At 43.0% G+C, this 25,110-nt stretch overlaps 3 protein-coding genes across 7 annotated transcripts in view; 2 read left to right on the top strand and 1 right to left on the bottom strand.

The window, feature by feature from the left end:
• The first annotated feature begins 514 nt into the window (after positions 1 to 514).
• On the top strand, positions 515 to 6,582 carry ankrd1a (ankyrin repeat domain 1a (cardiac muscle)). Of its 5 annotated transcripts, none has more exons than XM_069709340.1 (9): positions 515 to 734; positions 1,848 to 2,006; positions 2,896 to 3,024; positions 3,212 to 3,319; positions 3,419 to 3,524; positions 3,653 to 3,751; positions 3,959 to 4,057; positions 4,649 to 4,747; positions 5,058 to 6,582. In XM_069709340.1, the coding sequence occupies exons 1-9, from the start codon at positions 645 to 647 to the stop codon at positions 5,513 to 5,515; spliced, it is 1,347 nt and encodes a 448-aa protein (XP_069565441.1). In that variant the 5' UTR covers positions 515 to 644; the 3' UTR covers positions 5,516 to 6,582. The 5 variants fall into 5 exon arrangements, with proteins under 5 accessions (XP_069565441.1, XP_069565440.1, XP_069565443.1 ...); XM_069709339.1 differs by having other exon boundaries at positions 2,869 to 3,024; XM_069709342.1 differs by having other exon boundaries at positions 2,869 to 3,024; positions 3,419 to 3,517; positions 5,058 to 5,231.
• Positions 6,583 to 6,881: 299 nt separating this feature from the next.
• LOC138627157 (high-affinity choline transporter 1-like) lies at positions 6,882 to 10,531 on the bottom strand. Its single transcript, XM_069709296.1, has 8 exons — positions 10,348 to 10,531; positions 9,979 to 10,095; positions 9,235 to 9,390; positions 9,004 to 9,152; positions 8,773 to 8,916; positions 8,386 to 8,539; positions 7,538 to 7,755; positions 6,882 to 7,442 (listed from the first exon to the last, which is right to left on the bottom strand). The coding sequence occupies exons 1-8, from the start codon at positions 10,529 to 10,531 to the stop codon at positions 6,882 to 6,884; spliced, it is 1,683 nt and encodes a 560-aa protein (XP_069565397.1).
• An 876-nt stretch (positions 10,532 to 11,407) lies between these two features.
• kif20ba (kinesin family member 20Ba) overlaps positions 11,408 to 25,110 on the top strand; it is a 33,375-nt gene continuing 19,672 nt past the window's right edge. Inside the window, exons 1-27 of the mRNA XM_069709348.1 lie at positions 11,408 to 11,493; positions 11,979 to 12,063; positions 12,687 to 12,776; positions 12,921 to 13,043; positions 13,248 to 13,386; positions 14,393 to 14,577; positions 14,914 to 14,975; positions 15,201 to 15,385; positions 15,523 to 15,634; positions 16,197 to 16,268; positions 16,361 to 16,507; positions 16,733 to 16,895; positions 17,065 to 17,220; positions 17,301 to 17,414; positions 17,668 to 17,807; positions 18,060 to 18,177; positions 18,602 to 18,674; positions 18,804 to 18,988; positions 19,096 to 19,971; positions 20,091 to 21,100; positions 21,717 to 21,855; positions 22,193 to 22,315; positions 22,405 to 22,465; positions 22,792 to 22,917; positions 23,523 to 23,653; positions 24,031 to 24,186; positions 24,496 to 24,663. Coding sequence (XP_069565449.1) covers positions 11,980 to 12,063; positions 12,687 to 12,776; positions 12,921 to 13,043; positions 13,248 to 13,386; positions 14,393 to 14,577; positions 14,914 to 14,975; positions 15,201 to 15,385; positions 15,523 to 15,634; positions 16,197 to 16,268; positions 16,361 to 16,507; positions 16,733 to 16,895; positions 17,065 to 17,220; positions 17,301 to 17,414; positions 17,668 to 17,807; positions 18,060 to 18,177; positions 18,602 to 18,674; positions 18,804 to 18,988; positions 19,096 to 19,971; positions 20,091 to 21,100; positions 21,717 to 21,855; positions 22,193 to 22,315; positions 22,405 to 22,465; positions 22,792 to 22,917; positions 23,523 to 23,653; positions 24,031 to 24,186; positions 24,496 to 24,663 — 4,938 coding nt within the window. The 5' untranslated portion in view covers positions 11,408 to 11,493; position 11,979. The remainder of the gene's footprint in view (positions 11,494 to 11,978; positions 12,064 to 12,686; positions 12,777 to 12,920; positions 13,044 to 13,247; positions 13,387 to 14,392; positions 14,578 to 14,913; positions 14,976 to 15,200; positions 15,386 to 15,522; positions 15,635 to 16,196; positions 16,269 to 16,360; positions 16,508 to 16,732; positions 16,896 to 17,064; positions 17,221 to 17,300; positions 17,415 to 17,667; positions 17,808 to 18,059; positions 18,178 to 18,601; positions 18,675 to 18,803; positions 18,989 to 19,095; positions 19,972 to 20,090; positions 21,101 to 21,716; positions 21,856 to 22,192; positions 22,316 to 22,404; positions 22,466 to 22,791; positions 22,918 to 23,522; positions 23,654 to 24,030; positions 24,187 to 24,495; positions 24,664 to 25,110) is intronic.

Here is a 25,110-nt window from a genome sequence, read left to right as displayed (position 1 = left end):
AAATATTTACTATTTCAAGCTTCTAAATGCATTTTAATTAGGGGAAAATTGCCTTTTACAGTGCATCCATTTTTGTTGTCTCATCAGACATCATTTTTTAGAACAAGTGCCATACAAGAAACTGTCTGACAGAAATATACAAATACAAATGCACACATGAAGTTAATGAGAATAAACCAAAAATAATAATGTAGATAAATATGATATAATATATCATGTAAATACATTTTTTTAACCATCTTTCACCTCTACAGCTTTTTCTAACAAGATTTAAATGAACACTAGCAGTATTTGAGGCAGAGTGACACCTCCTTTCTCTCCCATATCTTGCATGGTGACACAGCGAAGCCAGTCGAAGCCCAAACTGGGCAGGACTGAGAGTGGAGGGTGTGGGGGGAGGGGGGTGATGGTAGCAGCAAGCAGGCCACATGAGCACAGAGTAATGTGATCTGAGCTGAGTGACAGGAGTCATATCTTTCTTTTTGTTTTTTTTCCTACAGAGGTTTGACAGGACTATAAAGAGGCCGAGGCTCCGGCTGCAGGCAGACAGACGCACGCTGACCATCACAGAGGAACATCAGTGGACTTACATCCTCCTCCAGGTCCCCACATCACTGCTCAACGACTTCACATCCAGGACAACAATGGGACTGCACAGCGTGGAAGAGCTGGTAAGACCTGGGCAGATGTGTGCAGATGTTGCAGGAAGTCACGAAGAGGACGAGGAGGCTGAGGTGTGATTTCTAGACCGGAGCATGTGCGAAATTTTTAAAGAACGAGAAACCCACCAAAAACAAATGCTCGAATTGAATCTAAAATATGAAAACTAAAAGCTAAATAAGTGTTTTTATTGGGAAAAATATTTAGAAAAGATATTTATTTTTTGCCGTTACATTTTTTTGGGTTTCAATTCGTAAAACTAAACCAAGTATTTTTAAGAGAAAAAGGAATTCTTAACATACTAAAATAATGAAATTATAATAATTTATAGTCTGAATTATCTTAGTATGTTGTATAAGTATGTATTATTGCATGTGACCTGTGTGTAAAATGACAACAAATTGAACATTTTAACACTGAAATTAAACATTTTCATGTGATTTTAGAAAACCTTAAAAAAAAAAGAAGAAAAGAATCAGAACAAATATTCAAACGATCCTTAAAAACAACAACAGAAAATGAGCTGAATTATCTGCACACAACTTCTTTTTAAACTCAGGGGTCCATTAATCACCTGCTGCCACTGATTAATTATTCTTTACTTTGTGAGCTCAGGAGAGAAGCTGCTTAATTACAACTTAAAGTAAAGGTAATGAGACATGGAGGTAATTAAATCCTTTAACTCTCTTAACCATCAGGTTTCGTTAGAATGATTCACAGACTACAGTTTAAATGATTAAAGGAATGATTTGATAATCAAACAGTTGAAGCTTGTGAAAGAGCTCAAGTGTGTGTGTGTGTGTGTGTGTGTGTGTGTGTGTGTGTGTGTGTGTGTGTGTGTGTGTGTGTGTGTGTGTGTGTGTGTGTGTGTGTGTGTGTGTGTGTGTGTGTAATGTGTTGACGCTGTGGTGTGTTCACATTCCTCCATTACGGACTCAGCTCTGCTGAGTTCAAGTGTTTGACACAAAATAAAAGCTTTGTTCAGGACATATAACAGATTCAGGTTTTTTTCTGCACAGGATTTCAGCTGCTGGATATAACGGAGTTCCTAAAATACCAAGAAGTTCACAAACTAAGAAAAAAATGCTCACAAATTCAAAGATAAAAATCTGAAATTGAGACTTTAGGGCCTTTTTGAATCCGTTTTTTAAGGACTGCAGCTCAACTTCTCCTCTCCTCTCCTTCAGGTGACCGGTAAGAGATCAGAGGGCAAAGAGGACGAGGACTTCCAAGGGGGCGTGTACGAGGCGGCTGTCAATCAGGAGAAGCAGGATGACCGCCGGTCCCACAGGGAGATGGGGTTGGGTGGAGGTCTGAAGGACGAGGTCAGCCTGGTGGTTCTCAATGTAAGAAGCACAAACACAGTCTTTATTTTAATACTAATTAAATGTAAATATGATATCAGTGAACTTGTAGGTGTTATAATCAGTCATTTTTATACTATATTATATTATAGCTGATAAAGCGAAAGTTTCTGCCACTGGGATTAGAACGAAAAAATGTTTTTAAATAGGGTTCAATTATAAAGGAACATAAAAGGAGAATACTCCAGTAACTTGCATGTACCTCCAAACTGTACACAAGTACACGAGGTCAATATATTAAAACTACTGACACTATACATACTGTTTAGCTCTTTTTCAGTGCTGCCACCTGGAGGCGTTCAGGAGTACAACACGTCGTCTTCATACTTATCTAAACTCTAAACCTCATAATGATGATAATGGCATTAGTTGGTGCTCTGGAAGTTTATGAGACATGACAAAAAAAAAATCACAATACAAGGCAGATATGTTGATTCAAACTCCATTTATAAATTTAAGGTGCAGATTATACATTTTTGTTAAATGCAGCAAACCTCATTTATATGAATCCTTAAAAGCTGCAGTGTGAAAAATGAAAATACGTTTTTTTAGAGCGATAATATTGGACATTTTAACTAATTAGCATATTTTATTTTAAATTTAAAGATCTGCTCATAAGTTGTTTGCTATAAAAACATTAAAATTCTGTGTCGTTAATTGACACTCGGGAATATGCATTTTTTTATATTTAGGTTTATGTTGCCAAATACTTGTTTGTCTTTTAAAGCAGCCTTTTCACTTGTTTATTGTCCACTGAATAAATGAAACAATAAAAGCTGCTTTATTCTCAATTTGTTGTGTTGTGTTGTTGTTGTTGTTGTTGTTATTGTTGTTGTTGTTAAAGTCCTCTGTCTTGTCTCGACCCGGTCAGACGGATGGAAGCGGCCGCCTGAAGCTGGAGACGGTGGACGACCTGTTCAACATCCTGCAGATGAAGAAGAGGAGGAGGGAGAGGAAGGCTCCCGTCCACAAGAAGCAGCAGCCGGAGCCCGAGAACCTGGTGAGACGTTAATAACAAACCTCCCACTTTCACAACTTACTTTTTAATATCAGGTATTATACATGTTATAAGTGACTCCAGTGTCTCAATAAAGCATCAACTCTTGTTGTTGACACTTAAAAATTGTGTGAAAATAAGTTGATATTGGAGAAGATGCAGCTTCAGAAGTCTTTACTGACTCTCGCAGCCAGAGACGGTGGATGATCAGCTGTTTCTGACGGCAGCCATGGAGAACAAACTTCCCGTAGTGGAGAAGTACCTGAGCGACGGAGGAAACCCCAACGCGGCCGACAACGTGAGTCTACCCCTAAAAAGATGTTTTAATTTGTACAATAATTATGTGCGTGAAGCTCTTTTAAGAGGAGTGTTAATCAATCACTGATGTAACATCCAGTTCCAGAGGACAGCTCTGCACAAAGCCTCGTTCAAAGGTCACGTGGAGGTCATGAAGAGACTCCTGGAGGCCGGAGCCGCCCTCGAGAAAAAAGACAAAGTGAGAGGTTAAAAAAAAAAAAAAAATGCTTTCTCTTTCTGACATTGTGTCTCTAATAAACACATGAACAGACACACACAGCATCAGCCTGACAGTGTGTGTGTGTGTGTGTGTGTGTGTGTGTGTGTGTTTCAGCTGGAGGCCGCGGCGGTCCACTGGGCCTGCAGAGGAGGCAGCCTTCCCGCCCTGCAGCTCCTCCTCGACCAGGGAGCCAAGATCACCTCCAGAGACAAGGTGGGTCCTCACTTAGCCGGGACGGAGGGGTCATTGAAAGGTCACCTCTTTAAAAAAAAAAAAAAAAAAGTCTTACTTTGGCTCCCTCTTATGGTGGCGGACGGTAATGCAAATCACAACATGCATACGAGCAGCCTGGGCCGTGAATGTTTCAGAGATTTTTTTCATGCATTAATCAAACTGAGCTCGTCTCTCTGCTCTGTTCAGCTGAACAGCACTCCGCTCCACGTCGCCGTGCGGACCGGACACTGCGAGTGCGCCGAGCATCTCATCCACTGCGGAGCGGACGTCAACGCCAAAGACAGAGTAAGAAAATCCCAACGGGACCGACAGGAAATATGTTTTAACTAGTCTGAGAATGAGTTGTCAATAACTCGTTATTTGCTGCTCTTTACTTTGGTTTGTTTCTTTTCATTTACTGCATCCAACCACCAGAGGTCGCCAGTGTGTTCGGTCTCCTTCCTGTTGCACCCGCCTCACCTGCTCTCAGTTCCCTAATCAGCACCATGCGTCACTTACTCATCAACCCAGCCAGCATATAAGCTCCTTGTTTGATGTGTGTATTAGACAGTTTCCCCCTTTTTTTTTTTTTTTTGCCTGGATTTTCTGATTTGAATCTGAAGTTCTTTTGTTGTCTAAAATTTTTGTGTCGCCGTCATGAATTAAGGTTCTTTTCCCTATAAACCATGACAGTACAAATCTAACCATGAGTTATTCGTTTGTTAAAACACCGAGTTGAAAAGGAACAAACCAAACTCATCAGAGACGAACAGACCAGAACAGCTTCAGCATAAAAAGTCCAACAGTTTCTCAGAATTTTACAGCACAAATTCCCGTTTTGTACGTGGATGATAAAAAGAGTTGTTGTCGTATCTGCTCTCCTCCCCGTGACTCCAGGATGGAGACACGCCCATGCACGACGCTGTGAGAATAAACAGGTTCAAGATGATCAAGCTGCTGATGATGTACGGAGCCGGTCTCAACACGAAGAACTGCGTGAGTGCAGAACGACACGAGCTTCATTCCTCCGGAAACAAACCGAGGAAACACTTTTTCTATTAAACTCTAACAGACGGTTTTCTGTTAAATTTCCTGAATCCCGATGCTTTCATAATGAATCAGGTGGACATATTTTACCATGAAATTCCTGAAGTAGTGATATACGAAGCATCAGAGTATCTAATTACAAGAACAGACTATTTAATAAGAAGGAAACTATCATCTAGGAAACTATGCACTTCCTCCACAGAGATAATACTAAAGAATAAAATGTTTTTATTCACCGTGTCGTGTGTTTGTTCCTCAGGATGGAAAAACTCCGCTGGAGACGTTGTACTCGTGGCAGAACGGAGCCAAGAGCCTCCTTTGCAACTTCAGCGAGGAGAAGCCCAAAATGTAGGAACCAACGGCGTCCAGGAGGAAGCAGGAAGTCGAAGTGAGGAAGCAGGAAGTCGAAGTGAGGAAGCAGGAAGTCGAAGTGAGGAAGCAGGAAGTCGAAGTGAGATTCTGCTGGTTTATCAGGATAAAGTGATAAAAGAAAAAAAGTCTGTGACATTAAGTAAACGATACAGGGAAGCTGGAGTCTTTCCCTTCAGGAAACTGGCTGCAGGAGGATCTTCTAACGAAGAACCAAGAGAGCGTTCCTTCTTAACTTACTGCCTCCCGGTTCTGGGATTTGAACTAGCGACCCTTCAGGCTGTTTGCTCGCTGTGGAGCGACCGAGCCTCCGACCGACGATGTGAAGTCTCACCAGGAAGTCGTTAATAATGTGATTATTAGCTCCGATAGATTCATCGATCACCAAATATTGCTGGACAATGTCTCGGCTGACGTTACCAAGACGGGGTTTCTTTTTCTTAATTTTTACTTTAAGTCAGTGATGCTGCATCCAGAAGGTGAATTATTTATTGATTTAATGACGGTTGTCATCGTTCTCACATTTATTAGGTTTGATTGATTTATTTCAATACTATACACTTAATAACTAAGTGATTGTTTAGTTGTACTGTAGGTGGTGTAATTAACTTTTTTATGGTCAGGTTTAACACGTTAAATATATTTTTATTTATTAACTAAGATAAACGACTTTCGTTTTCAGCGTCATCTGGTTTACTCGTAGAACAAATCCAGCGTCAAACTGGAGTTAATCGTTTCTCTAAAAATATTTCTGGTCAGTGTGACGGAGACTGAGCCTCCTGTCTTTGGTAGATGATGTGTGTTATACTTGTTGTTCTTTGGTCTTATACATTATGAAGATGGAGAGATGAGATGGGACAAAATACGTTTTATTTAAAGGTTGAGAAGAATCTCTCCACTCTCACTTTATGTTGATGATCTGCCGATTTAAACACAGTTATTCTGGATCCTCTGGAGCAAATGCAGCAACGTGCATTTAAGTTGCGTCGTCAAACGTCTTTTGCAAAATCTACCTTTTACAGTTTGAATTGTTTTACAGGAAAACAAGCTTTTCTTTAAATATAAACTAGTGAATAATTTACTTTCAGTTTAAAGTTTCTGCTGCTAAAAGCTCCCTAAACTTCCTCAAACCTTTGATTTGGTTGCAGGTTTAGTTTAAATGAGCTTCAGACAAAGTTCATCTTGTTCAGATTTTGACGTTTTCTTCTACTGAAGATCAATTTGAACTTCTGATGCATTTACACACAAACGAATGAGTGTGAGGGAGCTGAGAAGTCACTGAAGGTTCAGAGGATGTTTTACATGAGTTTCAGTGGCTAATTTAGGTCTTGATTTATATTTTGTAAAGATAAATGTAATTTTTTTCTTTGTATTTATGGATTGAAATCATGAATTAAATAAACATTTTGAATTTATGCCATTTTCATCGTCTCATTACATGTTTGTGTTGTGATTTCTTTACTGAAAAGATTGAATATTTAAATCTTCATGCATCCACGTAAAGCAAAAGCTCAACCAAGTAACACAGTGAGAATGAACGAGCACCACATTGGAGCGCATTCAAACATTTATGTTTGGGATGCAGACATTTCCAGAATGATGGAGTTATTTAATAGAAGTTACTGGTCTACGAGATGTGATCAAAAGTTCTGAGATTGTTCCTGTTGCATGCGAAGTTGCAGGTCCACAGGGGAAAATGCTGCACGCAGGAACGCTAACAAGTTGTGCTGATCATTGGCTCTGATGCATCTGAATTGGAGGTGTTTCTATCTAATTTCTCATTCTCACTGGGTTCTGTGGCGCCACCTGCTGGTGTCAGCGGTTGTGGCGAGTCCTGGGCTTTCACGTTGAGCACGTCCCACTTCTCAGAGAGCAGGTTTTTGTTGAAGAGCATGGACGCCAGATGGGAGAACAGCAAGTTGGCACCGAAGCCAGATGCCATGGAGATGGTCTTAACCGGAGAGTACTGGACATACACGCCGTCCTCCAGAGTGCATCCTGGGTAGGGAAGGACAACCGGCAGTCCGAGGGTGGGGTCCCCACTGAGCAGTCTTAATACCACTCCCACTAGGGTGCCTGTAACGGCCCCGTAACCGTTGGAGACTTTGAAGAAGAGGACGCAGACCAGTTGAGGGAAGATGACGGTGTAGGCCATTTCCATACTGAGGAACAAAAGAAGGATGATGCTGTTTGTCAAGTTGGCGAGTGATGTACCAACCAAGCCCACAACAACCACAACAGCTCGGATCACCCACAGGATCTCTCTGTCTGATGCCTGAAGAAAAAAGTGAAAAATTAATGTTCCAAAGGTTTTTTTTTTTTTTTTTGGTGTGATAGAAAAAAATTAAATAAGTAAGTGCACGTCTTCACCTGAGGCCTCAGGATGTTCTTGTAGATGTTGGTGGTGAAAATAGAAGCTGCAGAAAGCAAAGCAGAGTCAGTGGATGACATCACGGCTGCAGCCACACATCCGATACCGATGATGGAGATGATGGGCGGCGTGAGGTGCTGCAGGGCGATGGGCAGGATGAGAGCTGCTTCCCCACGTTCGTATGGAGAAGGAGAACCGTAGGAGGTTAGGTTCCAGTCTGGAGACGGGAGACCGAGAAATGATCACAGTTTCGGTTTGAGTGATTTTAAAGTCTTTGATACTGCTGATATTTAAATCATGGGGACATTACAATAGTCGTCAATAGTAAATTCGTCCATATGCAGATGATACTGTTTTATATTTTGTAGTTGATTCTGTCAATGCGATTAAGAAATGACAACTCCTGAAGCAAATTTCTTTTATTAATTTTGTGCAAATGGATTAAAAAAGCTTTTAATAATCACATGTGTAGATTACCTTAATTTTTCTTTGACAAATGTCTTTTTATCTGACTTAATAATGAAGCGTGTGAATTAATTTCTAGACACGCTGCCATCTCCAATCTTACCAATGCGGGTTTGTGTTCATTTCAGGGCGTGTTTGCAATGCTCACCACTTCTCTTTATATTTTTATTAACCAACCTGGATCTCAAAACCCTCAAGAAATCTGTAAGAAGACAATCTTGCTAATCAAAGTAGTCCAAGTCAAGATGTAGGTGTCTCTTGGTTTCTTTAATAAAGTAAAAGATGAATATAATTCTTAATGTGTGGCCTTAATGACTGATTGCCACTGATTTAGACCCTCCACACGGACAGCGTTTAATCATTATGTTTGTGCTGTCGCTACCTGTGGATGAGGCGGCAGCCCCAAGCAGTATGAGAGGTATCCCGAACACGATAATGAGGACAGCGGCGACAAAGCATGTGATCCTGGCCGAGGCTACGGAAGAAGCCGACAAGATCCTCTGGTGGAAGCACTGATTTCCCAGACTGCCCAGCGCCTGGAGACCAAAAAAGTTTGTCAGGTCTGGAGTCGGGTAAACTGGTAAGTCTCTGCCTGCTTTTAGCACTTAAGTGTCCATTTATATAAAGGAAAAAAGCAGTAAACCAGTTAAACCAGTACAGGTTTTGGTTGTTAAAAGTACAGTCTATGAACTTTTTCATCCCGACTCATCTATTAAAACTAGAGTGCAATGCCTCGGACATGGACCATACTTCTTCTGCTTCATCCTACCATGAATAAAAAATCATCTATCATTATCCAGGTCCTCTTTGGGACGGGGAAACCGATCCAGGGAGCGTGCAAGGTATTGTTCATCAGGGTGTCGCTGATGCTCAAGGAGTGAGGGTTCATCATAACAAAGGGAGTGCAGATGCACTGCAGAGACAAATTAAAAAATGTCAATGATTAACAGTAAAAAAAAGAAAAGGCCTTAAACACAAAGTTAGAGTACAACGAACCCACCAAGCCGATGAAGATGAGGATGAGCTGGATGATGTCGGTGTACGCCACCGAGTAGAGGCCTCCCAGCAGGGTGTAGGTGATCGCCACGGCAGCAGAGATCCAGATGCACACAGAGTAGGACATGTCCAGGATCACACTCATGGTTCCTCCTGCACGTCGAGGAGTTATTGTACTTCACAGGTAAAAGGAATCACATAGAAATGCAGCGTGAACAGTGTGTGTGAAGTGTACCTAGACCGATCAGTGTCGTGGGCACCCAGATCGCATCCGTACACATAGAAACCAGGGACAGGCTGGCTGTGACTACTTTCCCGTATTTGACCTGGAAAGGGTCCAGCATCGTCATGCATCTTCTTTCTCTCATCAGCTTTGCGAACACCAAACCGCCTCCATGTGACACAAGATTTAGAATCACAATTAAAAAGACATACTCAATGATGGGGAAACAGTAAAATAATAATAAAAAAAAACAATAAAAAAAGGAAAAAGGGTTTAAAGATCAGATACAGGTTTCCTTTTCATAGCCTGCATCTCTCATTCTGCCCACCAGAGGTCACCGGTGAGTCTCATCCACCACTAAAGTTTTCATTTTAACTATAATATAATCCATTTGGTTTCAGCCTACCATTGCAAAATTATCTAATTATCAGTAAATATGCAGATTAACACTTATATATATATGAAAAAAATTCGAATAATATTATTATTAATTATTATTATTATAATAATATTATTCGATTTTTTTTTTTAAATTGCAATGCAACTTTGAAGACATGTTTTTAATTAAAAAAAATACAAAATTACAAAATTACATGGTACTTTTTCTGCATCATTTTCTTTTGCATACATGCTTTTTTTTTTTTTTTTTACCATTTATCATATTAATAATTGTTTTTAAAGTTGACTGACTCGATGTTTTCTGAGTTTTCATTAATGTCCACATTATCGGGTTATATTGACTTTTTAAACTCTTACCGAGAATGAAAGACGCACTGAACGCTGTTAACATGATGAGCACCCACGTCAGTCCCTTGGAGGGCGTGTACATCATCTCAGTCGTGCCGACGATGAAGCCTCCTCCAACCCACGTAGCTGAGAGATGAATTCAAACGCAGAGTTTTTTTCTATTTGTTTTTACCAATTGATTTATTGTATGTCTTGTTCATAATCACAACCTCACAGAGCAGAAGTCATATTTTCAAGCCTGTATTTCATAAGGCTGCATTCAGTACAGAGCATTCATCCAAATGATTGTTTTCTAAATCATCTGGTTGCCTAGTGAATAAACTTTTTTTTTCCTTTTTTACAATCCTGCAGATCTCATGCTGTGATCTCCCCCCTCACCTGTAATCGTGAAGATCCCCACCACCAAGGTGATCTGCCGGTTCCCCAGCAGAACCATCTCCATCCCAGTGCCTGCGCTTTTCTTCTGTTCTCTTTTGGACTTGAAAGAAGCCCAGATGCCGATGCCCAGGACCAGCAGGTAGAAGAACGCCATCGATATCACACCGGGGATATTCAAAGCCATGGTTGATTTAGCTGCTCTCCTTCAGGATGACTGATGTCTGACTGACTGCAGTTTCTTTCTGAGGAGCAGCACTTCACAAGAAAACTGGAAATACGAGAAATGCTTTTAACCACATTGGTGCAACAATGCATGACTGTTGGTTTTAAATATTACAGTAGAAGCATATTGAGCTCAGAATCAGAGTACGTATCCTTGGAAGTGACACAAAAAAACATCTAAAATGAGGCGTGACTGAAGAGAAATAAAATGAAGAAGCATAACATAATCACAAAGAGGCAAAAAATGGAAATAAAGAGACGCAAACTGACCAAAAAAGGCACTAAATAAATGCAATTGAATCTACATGACCACAAAGAGATATAAAAATCAATTTAAGACACAAAACAATGGTGAAGGGTTGTAAAAACGACCACAACGAGATGCAAAATGGCTACAAATAGATGCAAAATGATGCAAAACATCTGGAAGAAAACGACCTGAAATCCTGGTTCTCTGTAGGATGAGTTGGGGCCTGTTATACATCCATGATTTTAAATAATGTGGCCCCACACTCTAACCAACGGTCTGCCTACCAATATTAATTGTTGTTGTAAGTTAATCATGATTTTGTTTGTAGAATAGCAGCTTTATATAAATGTCAACACAAATTTCACGTAGACAATTTTTTTTAATTTATTATTATCATTATTATTGTAACTAAATCGTGATCATTTACATTGTGTACTTAATATCATCTTCAGACATAAACGGCTGCTGTCAGACGTTTTCTTTCTTTTGGATTCCGACAACAGAAGAGCCTCGTGAACGCAGCGCGGAAAACACGCATGCGCAGTTTCTGCTCGTCTCCGATTGGTCCGTTTCAAACTCAGCCCGCGGCTCGTGTGTGTTGTGCTCGGCTCAACGTTTTGTTAGCGCACAAAAGGACTTCTTTCCTGCCTTAATGTCCCAAATATAACTGCCAGGTAAGAATATCCGTCGAGGAATAACCCCGTTGAAATGTAGACGTTGAGTCGTGTTCATAAAATGAAGCGTACGCATATTAAACTGTGTTATAATTCCCAGTTGACAGGTGCTCGTCAGGGGACATTTTCCCAGCTAGCTTCGTTAGCTCAGTCCGAGTAACGTTTTAAAAATGCTGTAAAACAAAGTTGACGCTTTAAAAGTGGCTGAAAAAGCGTCAAAACGTGAACAAAAGAAACGTTTGGCTCGAATCCAGAGAAACACCCTGAACACTTTACGACCCTTTTCCTTTATGGAGCATTAAAGTTGACGTTATTTTTCCGTTGAAGCGCTTCGGTGTCGGTTAAAAACAACTTTCAGGTTTATTTGGTGAATCATTGTCAAATTGAATTCACTCCAAGTGACATTTTAAATACAGGACGTGACGTGCGGACCTGCTGCCCCGCCGGACTAATGATTAAGGTGTTCCCTCGTGTACTCGTTGCAGAATGATGGACTCAGGCCTGAAAAACAAGGCTGACAAACCGGGAGAAGATCGGTCATCGGTGTTCAGCACCTTCCCGGACTCGCAGGTAAAGTGACGAGCACCGGGCAGGTTGGTGGTTCATCTCCCCGCAGGCACACTCCTGCCACGGTGTGTTCACGGGTCTCTGTAAAAACCTCAATCAGGCAGCTGCAGCTCCAGTCCTCACTGAGACCGAGACACTGGACCACATCCCTCCAAATATCACCACAAAATACATGTGCTGCTTTCACTGAATCAGGATGTCTTTATCAGGATATCAGAATCAGGATCACTTTAAAAAAATGTTTGAATCACTTGTTCCTAATTGTTTTTAAATGTCCTTTTCTTTTGCCTTATGTTTTGATGCTTTTAATGGTTTTATGTGAAGCACTTTGAATTGCTCTGCAAATAAAGTAGATACCTGCAGAGAGGAAGGATAATATACGTATCTGTAGGGCAGAACATACCCCTAATATGTAGAAATACCATCTGCACACTCACTCTACTGCATTATAAAGTGTTTATAAAGTTTCACAGCATCATGCTGACGCCTTCACCTACTCGTGGCCTCGGCCTTCTCCCAGCATGCACCAGCTGTTCATCATCATCATCAGCCCAAAATTGACAATGACTTTCTTCTTCCTCTGACTGAGCTTCAACCTTAAAAAAAAACCCAAATATGTTCCGCAGCAACCGTACATGGAGGAGAGGGAACACCTTCAGGTCTACCTGAGGATCCGACCCTTCACCTCCGCAGAGAGCAGCAACGGAGAGTCGCAGGTAAGAAAAACAAAGGCAGTTGAGAACGCTTCATATGTAGAGTAATGCGCAAAGTAGCTCTTATAAATCTGTTTATGGTATTTACAGTTCAAATATTATACTACATATACACGTTATACCATTTCTTCTTTTTGTTTGTAACAGGACTGTGTGACCATCGAGTCTCCCGACTCCGTTCTGCTGAAGCCTCCCGGTTTGTCCCACTCAGCCAGACTGAGCGCCGACAAATCGCTCCCACAGACCGGACAGCGCTTCCAGTTCTCTCGGGTCGGTTTCCTGTCGGACCAAAAACAAAGTTTTCTTCCACTGGCTACAGAAAGATTTAACATTTACCTTTGAATATAAATCCTGGTATTCTTCATTTTCTCGCCGAAAAGCGACTGCAGGCCAGAAAAGATTGATGAACCTGATGTTTCAAACATGAATTGTTTTCATTATATTTATATTCATCCCTTTTCCTTCCTTTTCCAGGTGTATGGTCCCGAGACGACCCAGAGAGATCTGTTCGAAGGCACCGTCCAAGATCTGGTGAAAGATGTCCTCGAGGGAGGGAACTCTCTGGTTTTCACATACGGAATCAGTAACGCCGGGAAGACCTTCACGTTTTTAGGTACGTCAACGTCCCTCGTGGCTTCAAATCACTGTTTACAGTCTGAAACGTGATCTGTCACTCGAGCTTCAGATCCGACCCTCCGGCTTCCTGTTCAGCCGCAGACACACGGACACTCATTCGTTCCCACCGACCGTACGCCTTTTTCTAGTTCATCGTCTTGTATCTACGTCTTGTTGTGAAACCAGTCGCCCTGTGGGGACAGACGAAGTTGAAGAGCAGCTTCTCAGTCTGACTCTTCACCACCAGCCTCCGTATGACAGGCGTCATCATGTGTTTGATCAGTTTAACAAGACACACGGTGTCACATGATTTTCAGTTCAGCTCAAGTTATAAAAACTGTATTTCAACAAAGTTTTCAGATTGTTGGTTTAAAAAAAAAAAAAAGAGTCTTGGAGATTATTTTGGGACATTTTGCCTTCATGTGAGATCTGACAGACTAAAGAGAGAGACGGGAAAGAATGACAAACAGAAAAACAACATGCAAGTGGAGATGCTCCTTTTTTCTTCGGTAGTGTGATGACGTGAAGAAGTCAGAGGAGACCGTTTGTTTACTGGCAGCAGCTCGATGGAGAAGAGAGGCCACGACGTGTCTCTCCGTCTACTCTCCACTATAAGGAACACATCGGCTCCGATAAGAACAAGAACGCGTCCTTGGCTGAATACTGTCAGACATGTTGTGTCTAGTGGGACCACAATCAACACTTATCACAGACACTGAGTTCCTGAGGTCGGGGCGTCCTTTACGGGACCTTTAACCCACATTCAGGGAATCAGAGCCGAAACAATACAGTCTCTTTGACAGGTCGTTTTTACATTATAAATATAATAAATCCGATTACAACGTGACTGCTGAGAGCTGCAAGCCGTTGCATCTTTTTGTGTGCAGATGTATTTCTTGACTCACAAACCAGTGAGCTTCTTCCAGCTGCTGTTTTGACACCGTTCACGATAACAGAAGTTCCCCCCTGACGCGACACCATCTTCATCACCGTTGTCGCTGCAGGTCCGGACGCCGACGTCGGCCTCTTGCCGCGCTCTCTCGACGCCGTCTTCAGCAGCATCGGCGACAAGGTTTTCCCGGGGATGAGCGTAAGACCTCACCGCTGCCGAGAGTTCACGCGACTCGGCCGGGAGCAGCAGGCCGAGGAGGCGGCGTTCAAGAGGAACCTCTTCAGACAACTCAAGGAGGTGAACTGTCCCAACGGGCTGCGTTCAAGCACAGCAACACACAGCAACACTCTATAGTTGTGCACCTAGAACTGAATGCATAGAATTAAAGCAGGAATAAAGGATTTCTATTTTTGGGTTGAATGTGAGTCACTCACTGCTGTATTGATTAAAATAAGAAGGTATCTGTTGCCTCAGGTTTCTCTTCCCTCGTCAAAAGAAAAGTGTTCAGGGCATAACAAATTCAAGAAATACAAACGAGGAATCTCCTTCGTGGCGTCGCAGGTGAAAACTGACCGACGTGTGTAAAATGAATGAAGTTGTCTTTGATGCATTTCTAACATGTTTCCTCTTCAGAGTGAGAGGAGCAACGCCAGCCTGTTGAACTCCACCAATAAGAGTCTCCTTGAAGGCAAGATGTCGATTTATCCTCTAATCTGTTATCTGTTCCTTCGGTATCGTGTTGTTTTGTTGTTGTAACTCTAAATCCCAACCACACCCGTGTTTTGACAGATGTACGGTTTAACCCTGCGGCAGAAATGTAGTTTTTAAAAATTCTCATGATTGAAAGAATAAAGTGCTGACTGATTTATAACTGACTGACTGTTTTTGGGTGTTGCAGGCTCCTGCATGTTGATGACGAGTATCGAAACCGAGGACAGAATCCGCCTGGAGCTAGAAGCAAACACCAAGTTCTCTGTTTGGGTTTCCTTCTGCGAGATCTACAACGAGAACGTTCACGACCTCCTGGAGGCCGCGCCCAGCGGCGCCCCGAGGAGGGCAGCGCTGCGGCTGTCGCAGGACGTCAAGGGCAACGCCTTCATCAAAGGTTGGATGTTTGAACTGTGGCGAGATAAAAGGAACAGAAAAAGAAGAAATGTGTGCCGTGATGCCTTCTGTTTGAAATTGAACTGTTTCTGTTGTGCTGTTAAAATAAGAGACTTTCTCTTGTCTCTTAATCATCAGATCTGCGCTGGGTTCAGGTGAACAGTGCAGAAGAGGCTTTCACAGTGATGAAGCTGGGCAAGAAGAACCAGAGCTTCTCCTCCACCCGACTCAACTGTGTGTCCAGCAGGAGGTGAGGATGACGACAGTCAATCAAATCCTGCTGCACTTTTACTTTTTTCCTGCGAGGCTTTTTCCCACAATTGTCTCAAGTCAAAATCAACCAACCTGCTTTGTGTTGGTGTCAACTCAATAAATTCCTCCCCGTTCACCGGGAGTGGTTAAATCACAGCAGGCTGCTGGAGTTTAAGTAGTTAGGAAATGTAATAGGTCCTTCATCCTGCCATGGGTGCATCACGTTGATTTCATCATATAGGACTTTTTCTTTTCTTTTTTTTTCCACTTTCTATATTGATGTCAGTAAGAAATTCACTCCAAAGTGTAAAGTTTTCCTTCGACTGTCTGTTCACTGTCCAACAGGTCTGGACCTCTCATGAAAACTTGTTCTTCCTAAAGATAATTAGAGAGTCCAACATATTTATTTTCACACTTGTCAATAAGGAGCAGATGTTCCTGCCATTTTTATTTTTCCTTTACATTTCCTGTTACTTTTCTTGGTGCTTTTGTACAGAAATAAACAACAACTTGCATTTGTTTATTTCAAAACGATGTTGTGTTTGTGCTTCTGTCTTCAGTCACAGTATTTTCTCCATTCGAATTTTGAAGATTGAGGATGTTGGGAGTCTGAGGGTCCACGCGGTCAGCGAGTGAGTGAAACTCAACGTGACTGTACCTCGTTTGTTTCCCCTCTTGTTTCGTGTTTCCGTGGATAAACGTGTTTTTTTTTTTCTGTGTCCAGGTTGTGTCTGTGTGACCTCGCCGGCTCCGAGCGTTGCGCCAAAACCCAGAACAAAGGAGAGCGTCTGAAGGAAGCCGGAAACATCAACACCTCGCTGCTCATTCTGGGGAAATGCATCAACGCGCTGCGACACAATCAGCAGGCCAAGTGAGATTTTAATCTTTAATTCATCTTGAATTATTCAATTTGATGGGTCACTGATAGAAATGGCTGTTTTATTTTACCCTGTGGTTTTATCATAGTTCTCAGCTTTTAGTCCTTTTAGGACCAAAAACAAAAAAGAGATAAACTCACGAGCAGCAGCTTATCGATGAAGTGTGTAGAAAGTTGAACATCTAGTAGCCGAGCCGCCCGTCTGCTGCCTCCCTTCAGGCTGCTGCAGCACGTTCCCTTCAGGGAGAGCAAGCTCACCCACTACCTGCAGGGCTTCTTCTGCGGCCGAGGGAAAGCCTGCATGATCGTCAACGTCAACCAGTGCGCCTCCGTGTACGACGAGACTCTCAACGTCCTCAAGTTCTCCGCTGTGGCGCAGAAGGTTCGATGTTCCCCCCCACAAAATCCTCCATCTTTATTCTAGCAGTTTGTACAGGAAGACCAAACGCAGTACATTTTGTCTGTATATCATTTTAATTCATAAATATTCTAACATGTAATTTAAAAAAAAAATGTTTATATTGGCTTTTTTGTTTCTCGTCTCTTTCCAGGTCGTGGTTCTGACTTCTCGGCCCCTTCCCATCATGCCACAGAGGTCCGACAGGGATGAGTCCTTCGTCCTCAACAACACCGAGAGGAAGACTCTGCGGAGCAGCAGGAGGAGGAGCTCCCTGATTGGCTGGGAGAGTAGCCTGGAGGATGTACAGGTGCGAAGACTTGATTCATCACTTTTAAATTCAGATTTCTGATTAAATCTTTAATATGTTATTGAAATATTTTTGTCCAGGAGGATGAAGATGATGAGTATGAGGAAGAGCAGAGCCTGATGGAGGACACCACGAATGAAGGAGGTGGTGATGAAAATGATGATAAAATTCTGGTCTGTCAGAAGACGCATCAGGTTAGTCCATCTTCATTTAATGACGCGCTTTTAACGAAGACGTTGCCTCAAATCTTTTCCTGTTAAAACGTCAGAAAGGTTGTAACACGTACAGGAAACATGAAATCGTTTGTGTTCACTTCTTTTATACTGAACTTTTTTAAAGTTTGAATCTGTCTGCTCATCACAACAAGTCGTAACATGTTTCTCTCTCTCTCTCTCTCTCTCTCTCTCTCTCTTGTGCGTGTGTCCTCCTTCTCCTCCTCCTCCTCAGAGGCAGGTGGCGCTGTTGAAGCAGCTGCAGGTTCAGCTGAAGAAGGAGCGAGCCGAGAGCCTGCTGATGGAGGCACAAGTCCGAGAGGAGATCAGCCGGGAGTTCTCCGAGCTCTTCTCCGAGATGCAGAACGACTACAAGTGAGACACTTTGGTTTAAACGTATGAACAGAAACATCTGTACTCTACATCTGTTTTCCTGCTTTTACGAGCAGTGTGTAGTTTTTCTGCCGTCTTCCTCTGAAGGCCACATTATGTAATTTTCTGATTTTTCTGATATAATCATTCATATTTTTATAGAATTTTCACAGCAGTAAATTGAAATAATTAAAACGGTAAATACGAATATGAAGAAGAGGAAAAATTATGCGAGACGGTTTGTGTTTGTTTCAGCGACCGCTTGGCGAGAGAGAGAGAAATCCTGGAGGAGCGAGCTGAGAGGAGGATGGAGATTTTCAAGAATCTCATTGATAAAATGGCCGCTGGACCAAGTCGGGATGCACAAGCCATGGTAACGGGATCTTTATTCTGTGTATGATTTGTTTTGTTCACTTATTATAAAGTATGTTGTATTTTACTTTTCAATTTCAAGTCTTTTATTCAACGTGGTTTCAGCAGCAGAGTTGTGTTAATGATTGAGCTGACCTTCGTCTGACCTTCGTCTGACCTGCTTCTCACCATCGCCCTCTAAAATAATGATGCTCTTGTTAACTTTATTTGCTGAAGGGAATTTTAAGGTTTTCTAACATTCCCACTCGGTCAGGCCTGCATTAATTACCCCAAAACGATGTATGCAGCCGCTCAAGCAGTGAAGAGTTCAATATCCTTCTCCCGGGACGCTGGGATCCAACAGCCAGATCTGAATTTCTAATTCCTGATTGTGAAGAAGTGCTCACTCGTCTCTAGTTTCTCTGATGTGTCCTTCCTCCCTTCAGGATATATTGCTGGACTCTTATTCCTCTGAACTGGCCGGCATCAAGAATTCCACTGAGGCTCACAAACACAACGGTAAATGGACGGATGTGAACGTGGACATGAAGGGGCAGCTATGGAGAATCATTTCAAGAGTGTATAAAGTATTTTTAAAGTGATAAATGTGTAGAGGTCAAACACGAACATCTCTCTGTGTTTTTCTAGGTGAAGCTCGAGGGTCAGAGGATGAGGAGAAAAGGAGGCTTCTCTCGCAGATCCAGGAGAAGTCGTCTGAAGTTTCCCGGCTGGAGGAACAAGTAGGAGATCTGCAGAGGAAAGTTGAGCTGAGCTCACGAGGCCGCTGCTCACCGGTCGAAGAGAGGAGGTCACGGGAGAGAGAGCAGCTGCAGGTAACAATCCTCAGCAGTGAAATAACACCTTTCAGTCCCCTGTTAGAGTTATAATTCTGTCGTCAAAAAAAAAAAAAAAGGAGTTAATCTATACTCCACTCACCCAGGAAGCCGTGGCTGCCCTTGAGAAGGAGAAGAGAGCCAAAGAGGAGACGCTCGCTGCTTTGGAGTACCAGACTGTGGGAAAAGAGGAGGCGCTGGCATCCTTAGAGGATGAGAGGAGAGCCAGAGAGGAGGCCGTTGCCTCACTCGGGGAGCTGAAGCAAAGTAAACAGGAGATGTTAGCATCCCTCGAAGAAGAGAGGAAAGACAAAGATGAGGCCAAGGTTGCCCTGGAGGCTGAGAGGAGAACCAGGGAGGACGTCATGGCAACCCTGGAGGCTGAGAGGAGAACCAGGGAGGATGTCATGGCAACCCTGGAGACTGAGAGGAGAACCAGGGAGGACGTCATGGCAACCCTGGAGGCTGAGAGGAGAACCAGGGAGGACATCGTGGCGACCCTGGAGGCTGAGAGGAGAACCAGGGAGGACATCATGGTGACCCTGGAGGCTGAGAGGAGAACCAGGGAGGACGTCGTGGCGACCCTGGAGACTGAGAGGAGAACCAGGGAGGACGTCATGGCGACCCTGGAGGCTGAGAGGAGAACCAGGGAGGACGTCGAGGCGACCCTGGAGACTGAGAGGAGAACCAGGGAGGACGTCATGGCGACCCTGGAGGCTGAGAGGAGAACCAGGGAGGACGTCATGGTGACCCTGGAGGCTGAGAGGAGAACCAAGGAGGATGTCGAGGCGACCCTGGAGGCTGAGAGGAGAACCAGGGAGGATGTCATGGCGACCCTGGCAGAAGAGAAGCAGAGCCAAGAGGAGGTGCACTATGCTCTGGAGGAGATGAGCAGGCTGGTGGAGGAGAGAGGAGAGAGGGAGCAGAAGGGTGACGCACTTCGACAAGAACTGACTGAAAAACTGGAAGCAACACAACAACAGGTGAGAAGTTCAATATTTGAGTTTTCTGTGCCAGAAAGTTGTTTATCATGTTGTTAAATAATTATTATTTATGTTTTGTTTGTGCTGAAATAAACTAACATTTGTTCAAATCTCCACAGGTGAGCAGCAAGACGGAGGAAGCTGAACAAGCCTTCGCCCGACTGGGAGCCGCTCAGGAACAACTGGACAAACGATCCTCCCTGATCGCCACCCTGACGCAGGAAGTTCACAGACTGAAACAGGAAGCGCAGACCTCTGCAGGATCAGGTGGTGTCAGCGATCCGCTCAGAGAGGAGGTGTCGGAGCTGAGGAGGAATCTGGCCGAGGAAGAGGAGAAAACTGAGAGCGAGCGGAGACGGGTGACGGAGCTGCAGGATGAGCTGGCTCAGATCAAACGGGAGTCGGCACACAAACGGCTGATCTCCGACCAGCAGCAGGAGACGCTGAATCAGAAGGAAGCAGCTTCCAAACAGGAAGTGGAAGAGCTGAGAGTGAAGCTCCAGGAGCAAGAAGAGGCGTCACGCCGACCGCTGGACGAGCTGCGATCGCGACTTGAACGCCAAGAACGCGCCGCTAAAGAAGAGATGGACGAGCTGAGAGCCAAACTTCAGGCCTCGGAGCAGCTCAACGAGTCGTCGCTGCAGCAGCTGGAAGAGTTCAAACGCAAACCGAGCGAGCAAGAAGCAACGAAGAAACTCTCAGAGGAACTCAGAGAAAAGCTCAGCGAGCAGGAGGGAGCTGCAGAGCGGCTCAGAGACGAACTGGAAGCGGCAAAGGTGAAATGTTCTTCCAGCTCGGAGGCCGAGGAACGGCTCAGGAGGTTGAACTCTGACCTCCAGACTGAGGTGGCGTCCCTGAGGACGAAGGTTTCCACCTTGGAAGAGACGCCGGCGTCTGCACGGAGAGAAGAAGAGCTGCGGAAACAGCTGCTGGAGAAGGAGGCGCAGGTCACGTCCCTGCAGAAAAGTCTACAGGAGGCCCAGGAGCGGCGGGAGGAGGAGGAGTGCCGAGCGGTCCAGGAGGCAAGGAGGAGGGAGGCGGAGAGGAGGAGGGAGCTGCTGGCTGTGGCGCACGAGGCCATCGCTCAGAAGGATGAGGAGCTGCAGAAGAGAGCCGAGGAGATCAGCAGGTAACAGATTCCTCACTGAAGGCAGATTCTCTTCCATTTAATCTGCAGCTTTAATAATCAATCTGATAATCAATGTGAATTGCAGTCTGAAATTCTCAAAAGAAATCAGTGTGTCTGATGATTTTATGGATTTCTTTTCCAGACAAATTCCCTCAGAGACAGATAACACTTTAAAGCAGCTTCTGCCGTAGACTTTATTCTTTATTCTTCTTTATAGATAAGATGCCAAATACATTTTCTACAACATTTATCAATTTCTGCTCTTTAAATTGCCATTTTTCACACATTTTGCACATTGCTTTTCTACCAGTCAGTCAACATGTACATGAGAAACAATCCTTCATAAATTATGTAGGAATATAAACTTCATAATAAATGCTTAAAAAATAAATACAATCTCCATGATGTTGAGTGTTGTTTAAAATAGCCAACATGTTAAAATGCAGTTAAAATATTGTTCCTTTAAATGATCAAAACTGAAAAACTAAATGTTATTTTTTTCATCTCCTCCAAAGTACCTTTACTTCCAGGGAGAGTTGTATTAAACCATCAAAGAGTCTGATGCTCTTCTGTGTCTGGCTGCAGTTTATCGTAGTTTTTCCTGTTTCTCTTCCAGTCTGGAGGAAAACGCCAAGCAGGACTGTGAGAAGATGAAGAGCCTGAACGTCGACCTGCAGAGGAGAGAGGACGACTCTTCAGACCTCCGAGAGAAACTGGCCGACTACAAGAAGCAGATCCAGCAGGTCCAGAAGGAGGTACGGGCCCATTTAGGTGTTTTTAGCATTTTTAATAGATATTATTTTATTTCTAATATATGACTAGAGGGTATAAAGCTCAAAAAACAGCTTTGGAGTTTATAAAAGTCTGCATTTGTCCATCAGTGAGCTGATGGGTTGATTTTATTTATTTTTTACTGAAAACGTCACATTTAGTATTTATAATGGTCAGAAATCTTTAATAAAACACATCCAATGGAAAAATAAAAATATATCCTCCTTTTTTGATACGTTCCTTCTTTCCTTCACGACTTTACTTGAAAAGCTTTCGGACGCTCGTATAAACAGACGAGTTGAATGTTTTTTCCCTCTGAAGATTTCGGCCATGAGAGAAGAGGAGAAGCTTTTAAAGCAGAAGCTGAGCGACGTGGAGAAAACCAAGAAGCAGCTTCAGTCTGACGTCGGCTGCAGAGACCGAACCATCCAGCAGCTCAAAGTGGTGAGATCAGACGTAATCAGCTTCCTCCGCTCGGTTTCTTTGTTCACGTTTATGTATCTTCTCATCGACTCCTTCTCTCCTCCCTCTAGGAACAATCATCGAGTACGAAGTCTGCCGAGAGCCTCCTGCTCTACCAGAAGGCCTGTAAAGGTAGAACATGTTTTTGTATGTGGTGGGAAACCTTTTAAAGTCAACTCTTTTTTCTTTTTTTTAGGACTCTAATCAATTTGTGTGGAATTATTTATCCACCACACGCATGATTCATTAAATGTTTTCATTTTTGTCAAAGACAAAATGTTAGAAATGATCATAATCACAAGTTCTCTGAAAAAAACGAATGACTTCTAACTTAAAAGTAGCGCTTGACCTAATTTAAACCCACTTCACTCATTCAAAGTCACAACTTTAACAGTTACAAGTCTTCCAGTATGTCTTTGAATTTCTTTGAGTACTGTTGCGTTTTGATCGGCGTGCAGACCTGGAGGCGAAGGAGCGCGTGATGGAGGACATGCGCTCGGCCCTGATGGAGCAGGAGGAAACGCAGGAGCAGATGGAGCAGGTCCTGGAGGAGAAGCGTGACGTCATCCAGGAGCTCTCCGCCGGTAAGAAACGGGATTGTTTTAGAAATCAAGAAAGAATGTGAAAAGACACACGGACAGATTATTTTAATCCTCTGATCCTCTGAACAGCAGAGAAAACCGAATGTTGATAAGGTGTTAAATGAATCGGGACACTGAGGCCGCCGTTAAACTGCTGTTTTCTACCAGAAACGAGACTTTTTAACTCGACACCAAAGTTGGGTCGGTAAATGAATCGGTGTCGTGTCGCTGCGAAGACAGAAACAGGAAGTGGGAAGTGATGAGCCGTCGCCAGAAGATGCACACGTGAATGCAGAAGCAGGAAAATGTGGATAACTTTACTTTCTCCGTGTTCATTTGTGATTTCATACTAAAGCGGACAAAATGCTGAGAAGACAGAAAAACACAGAAACATTAGCGAGTTTATTTAAACTACAAAAACTAGAACGAGCAAGGATTATAATATACATGAAGGAAAGGCAAAACTTATTGTACTTGTATATATGACACAGATGTAAAAAAAAATATCACTTCACTTGATTAGTGATGATAAAGTTATACTTGAAGTATTTATCTTTGAATGTAATGTGATCTCAATGTTGCTGAAACGAGTTGGTTTTGTGTTTCAGAGGTGGAGAAGTTGAAAGGGATGTTGTTACAGCGGGATCGTGGAAACAACGCACGCAAACAAGTCGACAACCCGTCACATGACCTCACACTGGCCAAACAGGAAGCTGCTAAAGCTCAGGAGAGTTTGAAGGTGATAAATAGAAGTTTACTTTAACATGTTTGTGTGGGAACAGAAATGTTTGAGAATTTGCAATAAAAAGAAAATAATTCTCCTAATAATAATTAGTCTTTTACTGATTCTCAGATAATAAACTGCATCTTATTTCCGGCCAAAATGAAACAACTGCTTTTTTTCTTTTCTTTTTTTTTCCTTTAGTTTTTATTTCAGTTTCAGCAACTTATATTGTCAAATTTAAAATTTTCACAACTGTTTTTCTTTTTGTTTCTGTTATTTCTATTATAGACAATTCAATGAAATCTAATTAAAACAGACAACAACATTTCTCTCCAGCTCGAATAGAAACCACCGCTTTCAAACGATTAATGAGAAATAGTTTCCGTCTGCAGACGTATACGGACAAACACCAGGCCGAACGTAAGAGGTGGCAGGAGGAGAAGCTGTCCCTGATTGGCCAGGCGAAAGAGGCGGAGGACAAGAGGAACCAGGAGATGAGGAAGTTCGCCGACGACCGGGAACGTTATGCTCGACAACACGGCCAGCTGGTAAGAAGGAGGATGTGTTAGAAACACACCAAATACCAGCTGAAGCATTTAAACGTGCCGCCATGTTGGCATCGATCTCTAAAAGTCTCTGAGCTCAGCTGACTGAAGCGAACAGAAGTCCAGCTGAGACTGATGAAAGCTGAACCAGATCTGACAATCAGAGCTGAGAACTCTGCAGAAGAATTTAATTTGGTAACATATTTTTTTTTCATGTTGAAAAATAGCCCATTTCTTATTTTTAATCCATCCAGAAGATTAGTTTTTAGTTTGTTGTTATTTCACAGTGTTATCTCTCATATCTCCCATCAGGAGTGCCAGCTGTCTGAGAAGGAGCAGACGATGGACAAGTGGAGGATGGAGAGAGACGCTCTGGTGTCGGCTCTGGAGGTGCAGCTCCACAAACTCCTCTCCAGCCAAGCAGACAAAGATAAACTCATCCAGCAGCTGCGGCGCAGTAACACACGGCCACCACAAGAGGTCAGTGTAACACAGAGATGACGACAAGCACACACACCGGAGGGGAGAGCTGATTCCTGACTGCAGGAATCTTACAATACTAATCAGGGAAGATGGTCGAGGAAAAGTATTGATTTGAAGCATCGGTGTATCACAGATAATCGGACAACATCTCTCTTCTGTATAAAGTCCTCAGGCTGTTAATGGATCCTTCAAAAAGTAGAGAAATGTCCTTGTAAGTTTCACCTCCATCGGTGGTTATCTGAGCAGTCATCTATCAATGCAAAAAACAACAACAACAACAACCTCCTGAGACATTATTTAGTCAGAGGTGAGAATATACTGTAGAAAACACAAGATGAAGAGTTTTCACAGTTTATTCACCCCTTAGACAGGATTTAATTGGAGCGCAGGACTCTGATGTTGTGCAGGGAAAGAGTCTTAAAAGATTTCTCATGAAACCTGGAA

Source organism: Brachyistius frenatus, unplaced genomic scaffold (genome assembly GCF_029030835.1).
Source record: "Brachyistius frenatus isolate BFR_SWC_R1_liver_20210118 unplaced genomic scaffold, ASM2903083v1 Contig_82, whole genome shotgun sequence".
NCBI lineage: Eukaryota > Metazoa > Chordata > Actinopteri > Embiotocidae > Brachyistius > Brachyistius frenatus.
Note: the sequence above shows the minus strand (reverse complement) of the source record. Positions and strands in the feature narration are given on the sequence as shown.

Coding starts and splice junctions, on each gene's coding strand:
- ankrd1a (XM_069709339.1), top strand. CDS start 645: ATGGGACTGCACAGCGTGGAAGAGCTGGTAAGACCTGGGCAGATGTGT. Junction 735..1,847: donor AAGAGGACGAGGAGGCTGAG/GTGTGATTTCTA, acceptor CCTCTCCTTCAG/GTGACCGGTAAGAGATCAGA. Junction 3,752..3,958: donor AGATCACCTCCAGAGACAAG/GTGGGTCCTCAC, acceptor TGCTCTGTTCAG/CTGAACAGCACTCCGCTCCA.
- LOC138627157 (XM_069709296.1), bottom strand. CDS start 10,531: ATGGCTTTGAATATCCCCGGTGTGATATCGATGGCGTTCTTCTACCTG. Junction 9,153..9,234: donor CACGACACTGATCGGTCTAG/GTACACTTCACA, acceptor CTCGACGTGCAG/GAGGAACCATGAGTGTGATC. Junction 8,917..9,003: donor TCCTCATCTTCATCGGCTTG/GTGGGTTCGTTG, acceptor TTGTCTCTGCAG/TGCATCTGCACTCCCTTTGT.